General features: G+C 47.1%; 1 protein-coding gene across 1 annotated transcript in view; it reads right to left on the bottom strand.

The window, feature by feature from the left end:
• The window catches only part of TLL2 (tolloid like 2), a 153661-nt gene that overhangs the window by 29051 nt on the left and 102155 nt on the right, over positions 1-22455 (bottom strand). The window contains exons 8-10 of the mRNA XM_023206175.1: positions 15114-15238; positions 12300-12415; positions 6860-6962 (exon numbers count right to left, since the gene is read on the bottom strand). Coding sequence (XP_023061943.1) covers positions 6860-6962; positions 12300-12415; positions 15114-15238 — 344 coding nt within the window. The remainder of the gene's footprint in view (positions 1-6859; positions 6963-12299; positions 12416-15113; positions 15239-22455) is intronic.

Below are 22455 nucleotides of genomic sequence, written 5' to 3'. Positions count from 1 at the left end.
GGGGACAGTAAGAAGGCACTGGCTTCAGGCTAGGAGGAAGCCGAGGTTCTTCACACATGGTTTGAAGTGAGCAATAACCCTGGCTGGGACAACTTATCCTGTAGCACACACAGGATCAAAAGATGGGATTGAAAGAGTCACACAACAATGTGTGACTTAATTCTTATTCAGGATGACTTCAGGGGAATTCCAGATTCCCATCAAGGTATCCAGAGAAGAGCCAAGGCAGCCTCTCCCCTGCCGAGTGGGTGTTGCTGAGGCTCTGAAGGTGTGGCAGGGGAAGAATGGTGAGATAGTAGCGCAGATTTCCTTTCCTGGTATTTCTTGTTGCATGTATGCCCTTCCCTTTTGGGGGCATTAGACATTCTGCTTTCCTTGCCTTGGGAAGGGATGCCAGGGAATACACAGCAAAGAAATAAAACCACCTTGGCATTTACATTTCACAAGCCTAGTTGCAATAGCAAAGATCTGGAAGGATGCACCATATTTTCCCCCATCCTGGTAACCGGAGGAGGGTTCCTAGGATTGAGGAGTGAGAGGACTAGTGGGACAGCATGCAGGGAGCCCCTAAAAGGACCCATTCCCCATCTCACCTTGAGAAAGAGATCCCAGGTAGGTTTAAGGATCTAAGAGAAACAGAAAACTGTTTCCTCAGTCCCTGGGCAGAATCCAGAGTGGCAGCAAGACCCTGGACTCCCCTGCTGTGCCTACCTCCCAAGGTCAGCAGAGAAGTGTCTATGTGATTGTCCAGACACTTGGCCATGAGACAGGCATGCAGAGCTCTTCAAGCAAAGTGTGACAGGATGGCAGCAACATGATTCCAGCCCGAGAGGGTGATGGAAGTGACTTTCCCATTGCCAAGAGGATTAGGGGAGCCATAGAATGTCTCCCAAGCTTCTAGGGGAATGTAAGCCTGCAACATTCTGAACTGGCTTAGGGTTGATACAAGGAGGAAGCCCAGCAGCCTCTATCTGGACAGAGGACTCATTGGTTGCGGATGAGGACATCCCAGCAATGCCAGTCAGGGTGGCAGGATAGATGCTCCCCCACCACCACCATGCCTTGGCATAAACTATGCCCCCCCACCAGGACATACAAATTGACCAAAGCTGAAAACACAAATTAACCAAAATCAAGTCCCTACTACCTGATGGAAAGGGGGCTCATCATAGACAAACTTTTGTTATTGGGGAAAAAAATTAACATATTTGTATTTCTTAGACACTTGGGTGCATGGTCTGAAATCTGGAGCCTCCACAGAAGCCTGGTCTTCCCAGTATCTGGTTATTCTTGGCCATCTAATCACTACTGCCACGTCAGGATGGCAGCCCAGGGCAAGGCGGGAGATGGGTTCATCTTTACTGATTGGTTCCGAACACAGACCAGTCACAGTCCATTTGGACTGGAAGATCATGGTTCTACCAAGCACCTACTGCGTGAGTCACTCAGAGAGTGTATTTAGCTGTGGGGGGCAATGGGGAATGGGGAGTGGCTGCTAATGTGTTTGGGTGTTCTTTGGGAGGATGAAATTTTTTTTTTTTTTGAGACAGAGTCTCACTCTCTCACCCAGGCTGGAGTGCAATGGTGTGATCTCAGCTCACTGCAACCTCTGCCTCCCAGGTTCAAGGGATTTTCCTGCCTCACCCTCCTAAGTAGCTGGGACTATAGGTGCGTGCCACCATGCCCAGCTAATTTTTTGTATTTTTAGGGGTTTCATGTTAGCCAGGATGGTCTCATTCTCCTGACCTCATGATCTGCCCGCCTCAGCTTCCCAAAGTGCTGGGATTACAGGCATGAGCCACCGCGCCCTGCTGTGATGAAAATATTCTAAAATTAATTGTGGTGACACAACTCTGAGCATGCTAGAAACCATTGACTGGTATACTTTAAGTGGTGAATTGTATGGTCCAGAAATTTTATCTGAATATTTTTAAAGCAGGTATGTCGTGGGTACTCTTACTGCCAGTGCTATGTTAGCAGTGGACAAGCCACTGGAGGCCATGAGCAGGTGAGGTTAGGGGAGGAGTAAAGGCCACTGTGGGCATCTCCTAATGGCCGTCTGTGTTGTACATGTTTTGGGGAAACATGGGGGTAAAGGCTGCTAATCTCCTCTGCTTCCTTCCAATTCTGACCACCTGTAGCCTTTTGGATTTGGGGAGATTAATATTAAGTGAGATGAGACGAAAATCCTGCCAATAATTTGGCAAGAAAAAAATCCACCAGAAGCCTCTAAATTTTCAGTAACGGTTTCTCTGGCACGGCCAATTAGTGTTAAGTGATTTTTGGAAAATGACAGGCAAGCCTGGGGAAGTACTGCTTACCAATGAGGGCACTGAGCAGTTAGACAGTGCTGGGTCACGAAAGGAATTCCTTCTTAGCCTAGCCCAAGTTTCAGATCCAAGTTTCTCCTTTTAAAACCCAGCTGTCACAGCCGCTGAGGCATATTTCCAAAAGCGAGGGGGGACTTTCACTGCCTTGCCTCCTAAAGACCTAGGCAGATGAGACGAACCACCCACCACCCAAGGGCCATTAGACAGCCTGTCTCTGCTGAGTACTCAACAGGAGGCAGGAATGGCAGTGCAAGGTATATTTTACTGCCTTGGCAAAACTGGACTTGGTAGAACAAATTACAAATTATTCTTAAGCACTCTCCCCAAATCACGTTGTAACTCTTAACTAGAATCCTCTACTTTGTCCCTTAACTGATTTCTCAATGTTCTCATCTTCACCGTAGTGGTTCTAATAAAAGTCCCTTTTTTATTGACTCTGTCTGTGCCAGACACTGTCCTAAGCACTTTACATAGATTATCTCATTTCATCCCGATACTCTCTGAATTAGGTACTACTATTAATCCCATTTCACAGACAAGAAAACTGCGGGTCAGAGAATTTAAGTCTCAAAGCTGTAAGTAAGAGCAGGATTTAAACCGGAGCAGTCTGAGACCTTCATTATCGGTATCACCTTCTTCCTCATCACCACCACTACCATCAAAAAGAAAACCTTCACTGACTGAAGTACAGTTCTGAACATTGTATAATTTTGGATAAAGAGACATAAAATCTACTCTCTAGTAATATAGATGTCATCCCCATTTCCCAGTTTGGAAACAGACAAGTAGGAATGAAGATCAAAGCCTCAAACCATAAAGCAATTCTGTGGAAATGCCAGGCTTGGCTGTTTGACTCACTCCATCATTTCTGCTCATTTGGGAGGCTGCCCCTGGCTAGGGAGCCTGAGTAGCCGGGCCACACGACACTGATTGGCCAGCCTGGCCTTTCTGAACTTCCCTCTCCCCATTTCAGGGAAAGAGGGAAAAAGGGCTTTTGTGTGCATTGTGGTGATACAGAATGCCCAAAGACAGTTCTGCATACAAAAGTGCATTGTTAGAGTAATTCCTCTAACAGAAATAAGGGAGGGAATCCAATTTACCGGACAGAATTTAAGATCACTGGATGAATTCTCTCTGCAGCCAACTTCCTCCCCGCTTTAGGTGCAGTATCATAAGTGACCCCCAAAACTGATAAACCAATTTGATATCTTTAGCCAGCCATGAAGTGTTCTCAGTCGACTTTTCCCTTAATCACTATGTGAAAACCTGGGTCTCAAAAAGTAGCCTCCTTCCAAGGAAACTAAGCAGGCTGGAGAGAAACTGGACTAGAGAAAAGGTATCAGATACCTGCACTGAAATCCGGTTCCTGGATTTAGAGGAGGAGTTTAATAAGGATATCAAGAAGAGGAAATGTAGATGAGGATACTACAAGTGGGCTCCATGGGGAGTCATAAAGGGTTCATTCATAAAAAGTTATGCGTCCATTATGCCTGGATTTTCACACACTGCCCTGGGAAAAAATGCGATGCACAGTTTTCAGAGCAAGATGCATACTTTCACAATCCGCCCTAATCCGCTCTCCCTCCTGCCAAAGGGGCATTGACCTGCCTCCTCCCAGCAGATTTCATGGCACTGACCCCTCCCAGGGACCAGCTCGGCTGACACAATGCACTTGTTCCAAACACAAAAGTTCACTAACAACTGCATTTGGAAACATCAGAGCAGGCCAAATAGTTGGCAAAGGAGAACTGCAAATGAAGAATGACGGTTACAGGCGCTGGCACTCTACACACACACACACACACACACACACACACACACACACACATTAAAAGTGGGTAAAACATGAGCCAAAAAAAAAAAACTCAAAACAAAAAACAAAACAACAACAAAAAAACATCACCACCACCAACAAACGGCAAAAGTCCCATTTCATTAATGAAATGTAGCCAGAGATACCAGGATCTGTAATGAGAAAATTCTTGTTTCAAGTTCAAGAAAAAGGAACTCCTGGAAATCTCTCTGCCTGTGCCCATTCTCAGGAACGTGCCTTGGCCCTCTCTGGGGAACTTCAGTAACCGAGAACTTCCTCCTCTTAAGCCTTTAAATCTATTCCATTCCAGGGAGGTGGGGGTAGAGAGTTGCCAGATTTAGCAAACAAAATGCAAGGAAGCCCAGTACATTTGAATTTCAGATAAACAACAAATAATGTATTTTATCTGGCACCCTTGGGTTAGGCAGTCACCTCTCCCCTTCACCAGGACATCAGAATTCTGGTCTGATCTCAGCCACTAGCTGTGTGGCCTTTGAGTTAGTCCACACTTGGGGAGCCTGGCTTTCTCATAAAAGTGTGGGATTCAGTGACTGTAAGGTCTCTGCCAGGTTGCGGGGTCTGTGATCCGATGTTCTCAGGAAACTCCTCCCACATAGCTCTTTTTATTATTTCATTACAGAATGACACCTGAATGTGTTCTTACAAAAGATTCAAACAATGGAGAAGTATACAAAACAAAACTTCATGAAGCTGCTCACCACCTCCGCACTTCCTTCCTGAGAGGTAATCACCTTCAACCAGATGGATGGGCATATTTGTGGTCCTTTCTACGTATGTGGTACTAGATTTGGGCACATGCCCTTTTATATAAAGGTAAATAGGATCATTCTCTGACCCAACTTGTGGGGATTCCAATTCAGGGTCTCCCAGGAATCCATATTCACAGAAATCTTCCCAGGAGGTTCTCAAGTCCAGCCAGCCAGGTTTGGGAACCTCTGCTACTGGGAATCCAGCCCTCTGTCTTTTGCCACAAGCAAACAGTGCTACCTGTAAAGCCAGACCCTCCTTTCGGCTGCTAGAGAGCGCCATGCCTGCTCATGGTAGGCAGGAAACAGAAATCCAGGCCTGCAGCCTCCGCCCTGACACTGGGGGTGGACTCCACTGGTCATGCAGTAGACGCACTCCTGTCCGTGCTTGGCATGGGGATCACTTTCTTGGCTTGTCTACCTGCACAGCTGACTACTTGACTGACTTCTCCTAGTGGTGGCAGCCTGGGACCCCTCGGTCATATGAAAGATTAATGTCTGCCAGGCTACCTCGAGTCCAGCCAACCCCTCTGTCCAGCCTCTTCTGACCTACCCCAACCTTGGCTCCCTGAAATCTGGCATGAAGTCAGGGCTCAGTCTAGCAGTGACACCTCCCAGCTTAGCCCTCTCCCTTCTTTCCTATCTCCATCTTGGCCAACCACCCGGCACCAGCTCACTCTCAGGCTCGTCACTTGCAGCATAACAAGCTGAGCTTTCTGCTCACGTGAATATGCGCCAGAGACAAAGTCCTCACTGAGCGCTTAGACTTGTCCAAGCCAGAGGCCACCCTGCAGACCCCTCTACGGGTGAGGACAATACACTCTCAGCTGAGACCCTCCCATCTGGCTCCTCGTCACTTCTGCCTCTCTCTCCAGCTCCACCACGGTGGCCATTGCTGGGCTGAATGAGTCCCAGTGTCTACTCCCGAGACACTGGAGCCATCGGTCCTCTAGGCAAGGCTAACCTCTCCTGTCATCCATGAGAGATCTCTCTGGGGTGAACTAACCTTTCTGGTTATACCACCTGCCCACTGTGTCTCACTCAAAGCTCCAAGCTAACTTTGCATGGGTGAGTTCATGCTGTATTCATCTCACAAAAACAATACACGCTCATCACAGAAAAATTGGAAAATACAGCTAAACCAAGAACAACAGAATACATTTAAAAATACTCTATCACCCTGAAATTATTTATGTATATTTATCATTTGACTTGAGATTTGTATTGCAGGTCACAAAGTGGTGTCTTCTAGTTAATTCAGCCTGTACGCATGTTTTAAGTCATTTTGCTTTGAATAATTTTGGACAGGATATTTGGTGTTCAGTTCGCCACACTCCCCCCACCCCTCCTTATTTTATTACACAAATCCCATCTCCTTCATTTACATGTTATCCTTGAAGCCATCTACATTTGCAACACCTGCATTATATATATATGTGTGTATATATATATAATACGTAAATGTATTTTTTAATTAAAATGGAATCCTACTGCTTATTCTATTTTTGTCACATACTTTTTTGTGTGTAATGGTGTACCATGAACACCTTTCCGTATCAGTAGTCAACTCCAACTTCATTTTTAATGGCTGGGAAGTTTTCCATTGAAAAGATGGATCATAATTTATTCAGCCAAACCCTACTGTTGAACATTGAAATTGCTTGCAATTTTTCCTGCTTCAGTGAACATCCCTGTAGTTAGAGCTTTGCACACTTCCTTAATTAGTTCCCTAGGATGAATTCCAAAAAGTGGAATTGCTGGGTCAAAGGGTATTTGCAGTTTTAAAGGCTTTTAACATGTGTGGCCAAATGGAGTGCTCCGAGTTTTACAATGACAGAGGCCCTTGAGAGTTTCCTGTGACCGCTGTCAAGGTGGACCTTCCAGACATTAACAGCATCCCGGGGAACATCCCATCACTCCCCTCTTAACGGTGTCTAAAGTCAACTTACCCAAAAGGGGGGCTTTTCTCCAGTAACCATCCCGGACTTCCACGTAATCGTACCAGCACAGCCGGCTTTTAAACAAATCCATGGATGTGAAGTTTAAGACGATCTGCAAAAAATTACCATAAAGTGAGTTTTGGCAGCAAAGCCTGAGGAGTTTGGGAAGATATATCTTGCATACCGGTGTTCTCACGTTACCCTTTAGCATGCAGAACTCTCAGACCGCAGTAGGAGTGTTGTCTCAAAAGCACGCTCACAGGAAACCTAAGGACATTAAATAATAAACCTTAAGCAGGATGGGGAGTAAACAGAAGGAGATGGGTCCTTCGGTTCTGTCTGGGGAATCACTTGAGCTTTTGAAGTCACTAGGTGGTTTACAGAAAGCAAGATGCATTAAAAAGACTGGCCAGGGCACATGGAGACTAAGGATTTGGAAGGAGGTAAGGGGTCAGCGAAGTTCAGAGATACAAGAAGATCTTATAACATCATCAATCATTCCAAAGGGTCTGGGGTTAGCCTGAGTGCATCTGAACATCTCTGTGATCAACCTCCCCTCAGCTATGACCTCACTGTCCTGAGGTGTGGTGTGTCTAAAGACCTTCCTACAGTCAGTCCATTCATTCATTCACTCCACCATTGTTTGTTGACCACATTCTGAGTGCCAGCCTGTGCTGGCCAATTGAGATAGAAAGATCAGTAAGACAGGGTCTTCTGCCTTTGGGGAGCCCAGGGAAGGGGGGAAAGGCAGATGGGCCAAACCAATGGGAACACTATGGTATAAACACTGAAAAGAGAGGGATTGTCATGATGAGCATCTTGGCAGCCCCGTCTGGACATCCCTGAGGTCAGGTATCGGATGCTCCCGTGGCCAAACAGGTGATTACTTAGCAGGGGGAAGGGGAGGGCTGGGTAGCCCCACGGACTGGGCCTCAGCACACAGGTGCTGTACCCATGAACTGGCTCTGGTCCCCCCGCAGCTCGCCAGCTTGGGGTTTCCCTGGCAGATGGCCCAGAGCAGAGTTCAGATTTCCCCTGGCCTTTCACCCCCATGCAAGCTCCACTAAAGCAGGTGCCTGTGGCTCCTCCCACTGTCCTGAGGCACAGTGGCTTGTCTGGCCCAGCCTCACCTTTCCTCATGCCCCACATACCTCTGCTCCACCACGTCTCCACTATTCCTGATCTCCAGCCCTGCCCCAGCCCCTGCACCCCTGACTCTATTCCTTTTCCAACCCCGGGAACCTTGCTCTCAGCAGTTCCTCTCTCTCCAGCGTCTCCACTCACTGCCCCTCCACTAGCCACTTCTTTATATTCAAACAGCCCCAGGGGCCCTCTAGCTCTAAGTAAACTCTTAGGCTGGAAGGCTTCCTCAAAGGTTCCCATTCCCTCCCCACCAAATCTAAAGGACTGTTATTTGTCCTTGTGTCCCATGACCCTTCTGCCCAGAGCTTATCCTTTCTGGTTTCCACCACACTGGCCTATCTTCTCCCCACTGCTCTTGCTCCTCTGCCCTTCCCGCTCCCCACTAGGTGAGAGCACCTCCAAACAAAGCATTTCCTTCCCAGCCTCCTCCACAGTAGGAGACGCCACTGCCCCGATGGCCAAGGAGCCAAGCTTTGGTATTATCTTTCCTTCATCCTGACTGTTGATCCCTCATGTCTGTTCAGCATCCATGCTGTAGCTCTTTTTCTTTTAAGATATCCGCATCCCGCCGGGCGCGGTGGCTCAAGCTTGTAATCCCAGCACTTTGGGAGGCCGAGACGGGCGGATCACGAGGTCAGGAGATCGAGACCATCCTGGCTAACACGGTGAAACCCCATCTCTACTAAAAATGCAAAAAAATTAGCCGGGCGTGGCGGCGAGCGCTTGTAGTCCCAGCTACTTGGGAGGCTGAGGCAGGAGAATGGCGTGAACCCGGGAGGCGGAGCTTGCAGTGAGCCGAGATCGCGCCACTGCACTCCAGCCTGGGCGACTGAGCGAGACTCTGTCTCAAAAAAAAAAAAAAAAAAAGATATCCGCATCCCTCCCCTCCAACCCCATCTCGCTCCCCCTGCCTCACCCCCTCCTGGATTGCTCCCACACGATTCCTGGACTCCTCCCTGCTGTGGCCCCATTTGTTCTACACACTAGGGCTTCTAGATCAATCTTCCACTCATATCTCATGTTTACCAGACTCCTCCCAATCTTCCACTCATATATCATGTTGATCAAACCCCTCAGGAAACCTCAGTGGCTCCCGTGTCCCCATCTCATGAATTAAATTCTGCTTACTTTCCACGCCCCAGAGCCTATCCTGTGCAACCTATTTCCCAGTGTTCCCTGATAGTCCCATGTCAGAGAAACCCTCCCCAGGCCTGCTCAAGTGTCCCCCTCCTCGAGCCTGGGTCTGATTGCCCTGATGAACATGATTGATCTTTGCCTCTTTGGAATGCCCCACCCTCTGTCTTATAATGATTCTAGAGCTGGTGTCTTTAGATCTGCCTAGATCTGGATTTGCTTCTCAGCTCCATCTACTAGCTCTGGAGTCTTGGGGGAAATACTTGTTCTCTAATTTCCTCATCTGTGGCACAACACGCACATCACTGTGCTGTTGAGGGGACTGTGTGAGAAACCATATGTACAGTGTATATTGCTATGCCTGGCACGTCATAGGCACTCGACAAATAGCAACTTAAAATACCAGGCAGGCCACACTGAGTGTACACTTAGCATACCACAACTAACACTAACCACACCTCGCAGGCTGCCCCTCTTGATTAGTGTTGAGTGCCCGTCCCTTCCCTTGGCCCCATCCCACCCAATGTTTCGTCTCAGGACAAATCACATCTTCCACAAAGCCCTGTGATCTCCTAGGAAATACAGAGTCAGTGCCAGGAAAAAACAGTTCAGTTCACCTTCTGTCATGTGTGTGTGTGTGTGCACGCGTGCATGCATACGTGTGTGTGCGCGCATATGCATGTGTGTGCGCACTTGTGTGTGCGTGTGTGTGCGACACTGTCACTCCTCTTTCAAACTAGACTGTGTTTTTCAACACTACTTGCACATTAGAATCACCTTTGAAGCTTTAAAAAAAGCTCTTACCAAGCAAACACCCTTCTTTCCATTAAATCCCAGATTCCCTGGGAGTTGGGGGAGGGGGACCCAAAATAAACACTAAGTCTCTCAAAGACAGGGATGTGCCTTAGATTTCTGTCCTATCCCACACCGTGCTCATATTCAGGTGGTAGAGCTTAGTAACACCTGTAGGCTGGTTTGCACAATAATTCTTTAGCCTTTGCTTTTTTAAAATTACAGAAAGGAAATGTTAGTACAACTTCCTTGGTAACACATTCATGATCTGAATGAATGGGATAATTATTCAGGCTAATTACTTTAAGTATGTTAGTGAACCATAAAGACCATAGGGGAAAGAGGTGGGGAACAAGAGGTGATACTCAAATCAATCAAGTTTGCTAATTACTAGCAGCTCTAGGGAAGGCTGGGTAAAGCAGAAATGGAAATAATTGGTGCAGAAATTTCAATGATGGATATTCTCTGTCCCCAGTTAGCACTAATAATTAAGGCTTGATGAAGTTTACACAGTTCAAACATATCACACACTCTCTGCTGTGCAGGGCAATTCAATAATTTGGAAATTATCAGACCTCTTCCTCTTCCCCCTTTCTGCCTCCCTCCTGTTAGCCTCCAGCAAGCACATAGTTTTCACATCTACCTAAGGCAGACAGGTCTGGGGTCTCAGACACAAGATGACAGCCATACTTAATGTCTTAGATGCTTAAAGCCATAGGAAGTATGTACACATGTGTGCGCACACATGTGCATTCATGTATGTGTATAAATGCACTTTCAAATGTCTATCTACTAGCCTGGCCCCTTTGTGTAATAATATAAGATGATGGTCAAGCATTCAGGCTCTTAGAGTCCAGTTGCCTGGGTTCAAATCCCAACTCTGCAACAAACTTAGAAGCCTTGGGCAAGTCTAATTCCTTACCTGTAAATAAGTATGGCAACAGCACCTATTTCACGAAGTTGATGTGAGGACTAAATTAGATGATCCACATGATATGCTAAGGATAGTATCCAGTCCACAGAAAATGCTCACAATAGTACCTAGCCATTTGTCTCTAGTTAGCACACTATGCTTAACTTGACATTTAGATGGACATTTTAAAAAGTTATGAATTAGAAATACCTGAAGGTTGGCTACAGGTGCCTGAAAAATTCCATCACACCCCACTGCCACCCCTAGTTGCAGGTTTTTCACTCAGCCCCTCATCCATCTACACATCCATTCAACAAATACTTATCATGTGACCAGTCTGTGCCACAGACTGTGTGGAGTGCTGGGGCCCGGGGGGTGAACCATCTCCAACCTTAAAAAGCTTAAGATTTGGAAGTGGGACAGATAAACCAGTAGTGACAATACCATGAGACATGCTACAACAGGTACGATTGTAGACAGCTCTGGGGACACTGGGGGTATCCCCTAACCTAGACCTAGGGAACAGAGTTTCTCCAAGATAGTTGTATCTAGTCTGAGACAACTTGAAGAACACTCAGATTTGTAGAGACATATAGCAAAAAGATAAACTTTGGAGTGCAAAACCTCAGTTCTCAGTTCCTAGTTCTGTATCTTACCTTGACTTTTGGCACTTTCCTTAATGTTCAAGCCTCAAATTCCTCATCCATATAATGGATACAAGAGTATGTGCCATGCAGTAGGGTTGAAAACATCCCACCCTTAGACCAGAGTGAAAGAGATCCTTGCCCTGGGTTCAGCTCTAGGGGGTCATGGAATCTTCAAGACCAAAGGAATGTGTCCACCCAGGGCTTGCCTAGCTCCTACGCCACACTCCAGGAACCCAGGAATTCCCTGTCCTCACAGCTCTGAGCCCACTGCCAGGACATGCAAGGGTCTCTTCCCTGGATCCATCTTCTTGAGTGTAGACTACACGCCTGGCCAGTCCATCCCACTGGAGGGGCAGCCAAGGAGTGGCTGTTTGCAAAAGAGGAGTGGAAGATGCCTAGGGAAGTGGACTGGGTTGTCAACAGGGATGTTCTTTAAGCCCAAATAGTGAGACGGAGGTTGGAGGGAAGAAAAGACAGCTGTGGGCTTCCCGTGTCACCATCTTCCAGAGCAGCTATCCGAGGTGTCACGGAATTCTAAATTCCAGGATATTATAATAGTGTATTTATTAAAGTTGGGGGGAACTGTGAGCTTGATTTACAACTAAGCGAATATTTAGTACATGCCAGCCTTCATTTGTATGGGTGAGACTGGTTGAGAAGTCCAGAAATAATGCACGTAGAGCAAGCAGCACCATGCCTAGCACACGGTGGGTGCTCATAACAAAACAGCTGTTATTTTTACTATTAACAATAAGAATTCCTCCCACCTCACGCAACTCAAGGAGTGCCGTCCCATTTGCCAAGGGAGTTTCCCACCTACCTTTTCCCCTGGGGTGACTGAGATCCTCCAGACGCAGTGGGAGTAAGATGGGTACCCATTTGGGAAACCAGGTGCAGAAAAGTTTCCCGTTGTGTCCTGCAGGGTCTCCCCACATGCTGCGCAAGCAAAATCACAACTGTGATGTGGCATATGCACCTCTCCCCGCCCAAGCAGCTCCCACACAGGGCAGCGGAGCAAACATACCCCTTTAGCAGCCAAAGCTCTCGGAACAGGTTGGTGAGAGTGTAGCAAGCAGATTGATGCTTTCTGGCTAACAAAAGCACAAGTAGGATCTGGGAGCCAAAAAGGAATGCCCAGGAATTTCTTCTGAGGCTCTCAGGACTGAGCACAGCCTAGAGCTCATGAATCTCAGCTCTCTGGCCAGCTGTGTGGCTTGGGCAAGTTTCCTAGACTTGCTGGACCTTAGTTTTCTTATTTGTAAAATGGTCAGGACCTACCTGAGAGGGTTAGTGAAATCGTGTGCGTTACATGATATGGATCAGCTCAGTGCTTGGAACATAGTGAGTGCTTCATATATAAGAGACATTATTATTGTTAATAATAACATCGGTGGCAGAGAGAACATGAAAGTGCAAGTAGGGGCCAGGCACGGTGGCTCACACCTGTAATCTCAGCACTTTGGGAGGCCAAGGTGGGTGGATTATTTGAGGTCAGGAGTTCGAGACCAGCCTGACCAACATGGTGAAATCCCATCTCTACTAAAAAAACAAAAATTAGTTGGGTGGTAGTGGTGTGCACCTGTAATCCCAGCTACTTGGGAGGTTGAGGCAGGAGAATCGCTTGAGCTTTGGAGGCAGAGATTGCAGTGTGCCAAGATTGCACCACTGCACTCCAATCTGGGTGAGACAGAGTGAGACCCTGTCTCAAAAAAAAAAAAAAAGAAAAGAAAAGAAAGAAAGTGCAAGTAGGTAAGACAAAAAGAAAAAAATGCTTTGAAACTTATTTCAGTTGTTAGTTTAAATCTTTCCTCTTCTTTTTCTGCTACTCACTTCTGAAAGAACTATCAAGCAGTCAAGAAAACAAAAAAATGCAGAGGCACAGGGAGCTGGAATCTTCTATAGCAGGCTATTCTGCCCTTGAATGTTTCAGGGTTGGTTATGAGTCTAGAACCTAGTCTTTATGTACGTGAAAAGTATTTCCCCTAATTTGTCCTCACAAAAGAAGGATACCTGTATGAATCTTTGGAAACTACAGGTTTTGCATTTCTCTAATGCCTGGGGATTCAGACTCCAAAGACAAAGACACTGGTTCGCTGAGACCCCCTTCTCTTATGTGGCCAACACTAACGTGGAGATCCAGCATCCTTAGGCATCTTTTCCTTACATGCAGTTCAACCTCTGCATGGCGACTGACTGAGCTTTCAGTTACTACTCGGAACTACTGGAAGCTCCATATTTTTTGGAGCTGCAGGAAGAGATATGTGGAGAACCGCCCATTATCGGCCTCAGGAAATCCTGGATGTCGGGGCTTCAATATCACATTACTGAACAACTGCCAGGCATCATGAGGATTACGCCTGGCAGTCAACACCCCCAAGGGTTCCATGGAAATTATTTTAGAATAATCATAAACATTCTGCAAGAACAAATACATTACTGTGTGGCTCCACGGTATTTTGCTGCAAATCATTTTGGGAAGTAAGCAGCATAAACATTATAACTGAATAAATACAATGGCATTTCCCAGGGAATGCTGTAAGGTTTCCCGTTCAATTCAGCAAGGTTATATGATACGTGTGTCCTGCATTTCAGCCCTAACATGTCCCCAGATGACTAATAGCTGGATGGACATATTTTCTAGAGTTTCTTGAGGAAGCAAGCCCCACACAGCACTTTGCATGCCCTGGGGTCCTGCTTAGTAAGGTAATGTGACAGCCCAGATTTTCTAAGATGGTCCTCACTTCAAATACTTCATCTCACAATCAAACTCCGCGTCTGGTTTGAAAGTCTGGGAAAGGCTATTGGTAATGGAACTTCCTTCTATCCTTCTAAAACCACTGAAATGGATTCTAACCCATCAGTGGTAAAAACTCAGCTGCCATAACCAATGCTTTACGTTGAGGCTCAAGAGCTGAAAGGGGTCTAGAAGAACTCAGACGGTATGTGTATGATGATGATGCCAAGGGGATGGAAGACAAACGGGACAAATCCAAGGGGAAGGAATGTTTCCAAATGGGCCGGGGAACAGGCATTTGCTCCAATCCCCGTGTATTGTCCCACCTTCAATGGCAGACTCCTGGCCACTGACCAGCACCTTGGATGGCCAGGAAAGCCCCAAGACCAAAGCAACAAGCTCGTTAATAGCACTGAGACTTCCTCCACCTTGTAGCATTTGGGAAACTGACCCTCATACTCCCAAAAGCATTCTCCCTCACTCTTTGTCTTCCTGCAAAATCCTGCTTGGTTCTTGTTTTTCCAAACCCACATCCCTTAGTTTCACACAAAGGAGAGGTGCTCTTACTGTTATGGAGTGCACACTGCAGTGTGCCCCTATTTACTGTTGTTCTGTTATGCCTTCTTCCCCTTCTGGACACAAAGCCTTTGCCAGAGAAGTCTGAAGCCTCTCATGAAATTGCCTATGAACTCTAAGACCTATTATTCTCTTCACTGCCTGCCACCATGTCACCATTTCGCATTTCTATACTGCCTAGCACCTCCTACCAGAAGGACACCAGAAATAATTAAAGCTGCCAAGGAATAGTCCCTTTAGGTCCCCCAAGTTGTTTTCCCAGCACAGAGACTGTGCTTTGGAGATGCTAGGGAGGTACTGGCAGTCCCCTCGGCTCATAGTTACCTGGGCATTTGTACAGCTTCCGGGCTTGAGCTATGTCTCCCTGACTGAGCCGCACGCGCTGGCCAATGGTTGGCCTGACGCCATTGTCATCTCGACGGGGGAGGATGGTGTCCAAGAAAACTCCTCTACAAGAAGGAAAAAAAGGGAGAGAGAAAGAAAAGTCAAGGCCATCAGTCTGTCCGTGCTGGGATTTCCAGGCTTTACTCCCTTGCCCACAATTCCATCAACATTCCTGCCTCCGGGCCTGCCTCTCCCGGGCTGGCATGACTGAAGAGGTTTCCTTCGCTCGTGCTGGCAATTTCACATTCCATCTCATCAGCTGCCTACTCGCTTTCCAGTGGGAAGATGACTCTGCCAAGTGTAAAATTTGCCCTAGTGCAGTAGCCCAGGGGCTTCCTTAGGGATGTGTCCTGAGCATCTCCATGAAGCCCCGACAGGTCCAGGCCCCAGAGCCACCCTGCTGCACAACTGCAGGGAGCTCCACTCAGAGAGACCGCGGTGTGAGTGGCACCCCCTGCAGCTGTGCATTAGGAAGTACTGTGTGTAGTTAAGTCCTGGAGCCACCCCGGGAGAGCTTGGGAACTGGTCCAGTGTGAGACTCTCAGGGGCTGGTCAGCAAGTGCAGGTTGGTGAATGAGTGGTCAGAGTTTGGAGGCCCTGCTGGTAAGAGGGAAATCAGATGGAAAATGAGATAAAGGCAGAGAACAAGAAGTAGTGAAAAGAGCCCTGGACTAGACACTTCTACATTAGGCCTGTGTGTGCTTGGACAAGATCATTCCCCTCTCTGAGCCTCTCTAAGCATCAGTTTACCCTACTAAACAATAAGAAATTTGCTGAGATGGTCATGGCAGTCCCTTTTATCTCTAACATTTATTCTACTCCTACTTGATTGAAATCTAAAATGACAGCTTCATTTCTAAACTAGACAAGTGGAAACCAGGTTGCCAGCTGAGTGCTGGCCCTGTTGTAGGCATGGTTTACACCCCGCCTGCTGCCTTGTCTGCTGCCAGCTCTGAGCCTCCTCCTCTGCTTCCAGACCTGGGGCCTCTGCTACCAGATCTGGGGCCTCTCCTGGATGTTAGGCCTGTCCTTGAATCCACGCCTCCTCCAGTCACCACCTTGTTTTTTTTCTTCCCTTCTTAACCAAGTTTCTAGAAAGTATTGTCTCCATTCCCCGAGTACTCGACTCTCTTTCGCTCCTCAGTCCAACGATGATCTGACCCCATCAGCAACCGTCACCACGCGTCTGCCAGTGGACACCTTCCAATCTCTGTGTGCCCTCTCTCCAGCACTGGGACCTCCAATGCCCCCTCCCTCCTCACTGTCTTCTCCCTGGGTCCAGGCCACAGCGCTCTCTGAGGAGTGAGACAAGAACCACTTCTGCTTCCCCTTCAATGATGTCCCTTGGGTTTCTGCCCTCTCCCTCTGTCCTCTCTCTCCATATTCCATCTACTCCTATGGCTTTTAACCAACATCTGCAGCCTCACAGCTAATCCTCTGTTTCCAGCCCAGGATCCTCTGCTGAGCCCCAGATGCCTCGTAACACCTCCCCTGGGCTGTCCTCTGGGCCTCTTATATCCAACATGCTCAAAACCAAATTTATCACAGTTCCATCCTTCTGCTCACTCCATGATCCTCGTCTTCTGAGCCAGAATCTGAGGGCATTCTCAGCTCCTCCCTTTCCCTCATACTCTCCTACCAAACCAGGAGCCAGGTCCTATCCACTATACCTTTTTTCCACCCCTTGAACCCATACCCTCCGCCTTGTTCCCAGACTATTGCCATAGCTCAAGTGATCAATATCCCCTTCCTGAACTCTTTACAGTAGCTTCTTAACTGGCCTCCCTCACTGTAGACTCAGCTACTTCTATTCTACTGCTCCCCTTGGCCACAATGCTGCAATGGAATCATCCCAAAATGCAAGGGGAAGCACGTGCCTTCTTCGCTTAGAACCCTTCACCAATTTCCAGTCACCACTCAGATCTCTAGGCTGTTTGCTCACTGACTTCTGCCTTCCTCTCCAGCCTGACTCGTTAATCCCATAACCAAAATAATACTCAACAAGAATAAAGCATATGTCATTATTTTAAGCAACACTAAGCTCCTTGTAGGCCCCAAATATGTCCTCGCACATACTATCCACTCCCTAGGCTGCCCATGCCCTCTATTTTTTTGTCTACTTGTAAACTCCTATTCATTCTCCAAAACCCCATCAGATGTCTTTCTCTATTAAAAGACTTCCCCAAGCCTTTTCTACTCCCCCCATCTGGAGTTTATCATTCCCTGCTCTGGGTCTTAACATTTGTGTAGTCTCTTCTTATCATACTGTATTGTCTTTTTTAAGGAGTGGTGGTATTCGTCTTCCTTGCCAAAAGTAAGTTCCTCAAGCAGAGAGACTGGGTGTTTTATCTCTGTCCTTAGAAACTAGAGCACAGCAGGCCTCAAAAAACACTTCTTGAATTAAATTATGCAACCAGGATAAAGCACTGTCTTTTGTCTTTGCAAAATAGTTATTTACATCCAAAATGGAAGTGAAAATGTACATGTCACCTAGCTATTAGCTGTGCATGCTCTTGCTCTCTCTCTTTCTCTTTCAAGCACTGTTTCTATTTCCCTAAATTCTGTAATACGTTGGAAAATAACTATTATCCCTGGTTCTTCCTGGTTACATCATTTTGTTATCTTTTTGTTTTTGTGTAGACTTTTCTTTTTTTTCCTAGATCAGATTTTAAGCTCACTTTCCAATCTTAGCCTGTGGGAGTCTAGATCATCTGCTGATTTCCTTTTCAGCATCTCCGTACCCAACATGTAACCCTTGACCTGTCTTTCTCTAGCTCCCATAGCCTCATCTCTGGGTCTGGACTCCTGTAGAGAAACTTTAGTGGAATCCTTGGCCTCACTCACTGACTTTACTGCATTTTAAACCACAAGTGTTGACTCTGCGGAAAATTCTAACTTCAATCATCAGCTACTCCAGAAACAGCCACTTCTGCCCTAACGAAAGGTGTGTCCTTTTGTAATTATTTTCTTGGTTCCCTTGCAGAAAGGAATTCTGCAGCACAAACATAAGGATCACCACAGTCTCTAAGCACCCCACACTACCTGGCCACATCACGTAGATGACTTCTCCAGTGGGCCTGGTGCATAGAGGCCATGTTCTTGCACTTACTCATCGTTCATAGGACTTTCCGATGTGCCAGGCCCTGCACTGGGCCCTTTCCCTGCACCACCTCATTTCATCTTCATAACACCCTAGGAGTCAGGTGCCATTATCACAAGAGCTCTCACTCTATAGGGGAGAAGACTGAGCCTGCAGAGCTTAAGTGACTTTCCCAGGGCACAGAGCTAGTCATGGAGAGGCAGGCCTGGAGCTCACCTCTGGGAATCCTCCTCCTTCCAGCCAGTGTTTCCTGCTGCCCAAGGAACAGTAGGCCTTACGATGCATTAAATTATAGAGCTAAGAACATTGCAGACTTCAAAAACCAAAACATCAGGAACAACATTGGCTCACACTCAGACCGCTCTTTGGTGCTGGACGTCCTCCCTTGCATATCCTAAGCTGCCAGCAAGAGCTTCCAGCTCTGGAAGATGTTTACTACAAGAGCCGTCCCCTGTGTAAACCACAGCAGTGACGTTCCTTCCCTCTTTCATGTAGGACAACTCTAAGCATTGACATTCTGCTAAACTAAGACAGAGTTCAGCAGATGCCTCAGGGAATAAAACTGTCAGCTCTGAGTTCTGAAACAAAGAGGCCCCTGTACAAGAGAACTGTCTCCTCATCTCCTGGATCTTTGCCCAGCAAAACCTCCAAAGAGACTGCTCCCCACAGCCTGGGTCCAACCAAAGGGGAGGGGAGAAGAACTGCAATAAACTAGAGGGAATAAAGTTGGAAGGAGACAGCTCAATCGTAAAGAGACACAAAGATTGAGTTTCCCATCAGCAGGGTATAGCATTTGCCCGCCTCCCCAGATCAGCATATGTTCTACGGGCTCTCTTCTGCTCTTTTACAGAATCCAACATGAGGTACAGGCCAGCTTCAGGGTCTTTGTGGCCAGAAATAATGCCATGGAGTTGGGAGTGGGGAAACTATTGACAAAATGCCAATAGAAAAGCCCCCAGTAAAAACCCACTGAACAAGATCGTTTTCTGAAAATCCATGTAAAAAGTTGGGAGAAAGGACAATGCAGTTATCCACCTGCAACAAAACAGATTTGCTGAAACCATTCTCAACTCTGGGGCAGAGGTGAGAGGGTAGCAGTGGCAGATTGTTAAAATAAAAAGTCACTCCTCCTAATACCCATATCCTACTGCAACGTGAAGCTGCCATACCTCCCAGTAAGAGGTGGAGTCTATTTCTCCACTCGCTTGAGTTTGGGGCTGGCCTTGTGGCTTGCTTTTACCCATAGAATGTGGCAGAAGTGATGTCATGCAAGTTCCAGAGCTGGGGCCTTAAGAGGCTTGCAGCTTCCCCGCTTGCCCTCTCGGAACTCTGAGTCCCCATGCAGTGAAAAGTCTGGTCTAGCCTACTGGAGGATGGGAGGCCACGTGAAGGAGAACCAAGGGGCTCCCAGAGAGAATGGAGGGGCATGAACAGGCAGCACCAAGTGCCAGGCGTGTGACGGGTCATCCTGGACTCCCCAGCCCAGTCTGTCAGATGACTGCTGCTGTGAGTGATCCCAGGAAAGACCAGAAAAGAACAAGCCTGACTAACTAACCCACAGTATCATCAAAAATAATAAGCTGCTGTTTTAAGTCACTAAGCTTGGGGTCAATTGCTCTGCAGCAGTAGCTAATGTAACAGTAGCAGGAGGGTCCACCTGCCCTCGGCGAGCTGCTCTGCTCCTAGCTGCCCATCCTCCTGTGTGCTGCCCCTGCTGATCTCCCTCCTAGATACTCTGGGGACTTTTGATGAGGAATTTTTATTTCATGGGTTTGGCCCATGGATTTCTACTGGTCTGGGCTGATGGTTCACATTGACAAGGGCGTTAGAAATGGTTATCCCCTGAGGGACAACAGGCATGGCATTATGAGCTAGCAATCCTAGAAAACTACATATATATTTCAAAAAGAAAGACAAGAAAAGAAATGTCGGGGCTGGAAGATCCTCTGCCTGCATCCTGTCCTGGCCTCTGGCTCCAGAGCTTGTGCAGTGCCTGGCATGGCGCAGGCGGTGAGAAGGCAGTGCAGTTCCTACAGCACACAAATGCCCTACATGGTACAGGCTTGTAGATTCACCTTAATAAAGTAGCCATCGCATTGGTGAGCACATGGAAAAACTGCAAAGAGCATAATGGAAATTTCTACGCTCACCTATTCCCCAACATCGCCAGGTCCCCTGGCCCCTTTAAACTCATTCACTAATTTATTCATTTAGCAGATATCTATTGAATACCTACTAGGTGGCAGGCACTATGTTGGGTGCTGGGGACTAGAAGAGAATGAGATAGTCTCTGTCCTCAAGGATCTCAGTCTACTGCCAGAGAAGGGAATACAACAGATAAATATGAATATATAATTAATAATTAGTAATAGATAAATTAAAAAGCAATATGAAGAGTTATGGCAGCTACAGAAACAAGACCCAAGGAAAAAGCTTCTCCCTTGGGCCCACTTGACATAGATTCCCTGACAAAATTGATACTTGGTCTCTAGTAGCAGCCTATAACTCCTGGATGATGGGCTGGGCCTTTGGGTATTCCCCGCACCATTTCCCAAACAGGTGAATCAGCCCACCCCAAGACCCAAGCATCGCCTCCCCCGTGGATATCTGCACACTGCACTGGCATCCTGAGACTCCCTGCACACAGCCTCAGGGTGGATCCCTCAATGTCTCAGTTTCCCAATCTGGAAGAGGAGGCCCTTCCAGCTTCAGATTTCCTGTATGGCAGTGAATGAGATCATATCTGTCAACCCCTCACCCATCTGCACCAGACTGAGAAACTGCAACATGAGAGGCTGGAGCTGGAAGGGGCTCAGAGAACATCTAGTCCAACCCTCTCACAAGGAAACCAAGACCCATGGAGGTGGAGATTTAACCATCACACAGCTGCCCCTAATTACTGTCTGCCTCCCTCAAAGGCAAGGGTCACATGAGAACTAGGACTAGAACCCAGCTTCTGCCTCTCAGTTCGGTGGTCTCTTCATCACACCGTGTTTCTTCTACTATCTTTGGAAAAGAGCCAGGAGAAGATCAAAGAGGCCAGGAAGGCTCAATTTCATGCCACTCCCAAGTGCTGTCAAAGATGCCAGCTTCAACACAACTCCACCCATTAGATCTCATGTTTGGGTGCAGGATAGAGATCATGACTAAAGCAGCTATGTGGCCAGAGGAACAGCGCCCCCTGAGAATTTGGGATGCTGAGATTTAGATGATTTATCCCATAGTCCTAACAACAAACTCATCAACAGGATGCTTTTGGCAGCCTTACCCAAGAGCCAAGGAGCCCTTTGCAAACAGTTTCCCTTTCACTCCCAAGAGCCATATGTTTTCTGAGCAAATCTTTATGGACATGGAGACTCATGGAATGGATTATTTCCCTCTTTGCTGTGACTGCTAGGAAGCACAGGGCAGGATTTGCTGTCAACTCTAACCACGTGTACATGACCTCACAGCATATACTCTGAGCACTAAACTTATTCTGGGCCTCAACTTAGCTTTCTAGCCTTATTTTTCCCTTCTCCTTTCCCCCAGTTTTCTCACCTATTATTTATCTTTGTTATCCCATGTGTATATTGGAAGTTACCACAGATCTTTTTGGGGGAAATAAATAAATAAACCTGTGTTTTATTTCCCCCATTTTGGGGGAAATAAATAAATAAACAAGCAAACAACTGGTTTTAACAGGAGACTGAAGAGAAAGCACCAAGAGAGAAAATATTTGTTCTCTGTGCCTCCTTTAACTCGAGGGTAGAAAGACCTACAAAACTGGGACAAGTAGGGAAAAACTTCTGCACGCAAAGCACTTACAGGGTCTAAAAGCAAGGACAATACTGAAAATCTTTAATGTCTGCCAGGCACAGCACATCAGAACAGCTCAGCAGAACAGACCCTGCCCATGCCAGCCATAAATAAACGGCCCAGCCCTACTTGAATACAGCAGCTTCCATCATCTGTGACCTGCAGGTGGCACCTGGGTCCTTGCTCTCACTCCAGTCCTCAGTTACCTGTGCATCTGAGAGCCGGCTGGAGCCTCATTGTCTTCACCTCTAAAATCAATCGATGATTTACAGCCCTCCCAGCCCTGACACTGCCTAGTTTCCAATAAACCAAACCTCTACTAGGAGAATTGGTGAGCACCACCATGCTTCTACAAAAGACTCCCCCCACCCACTGCAAATTTGA

Source organism: Piliocolobus tephrosceles, chromosome 9 (genome assembly GCF_002776525.5).
Source record: "Piliocolobus tephrosceles isolate RC106 chromosome 9, ASM277652v3, whole genome shotgun sequence".
NCBI lineage: Eukaryota > Metazoa > Chordata > Mammalia > Primates > Cercopithecidae > Piliocolobus > Piliocolobus tephrosceles.
The sequence above is the reverse complement of the archived record's forward strand: the minus strand, read 5'-3'. Positions and strand labels throughout refer to the sequence as shown.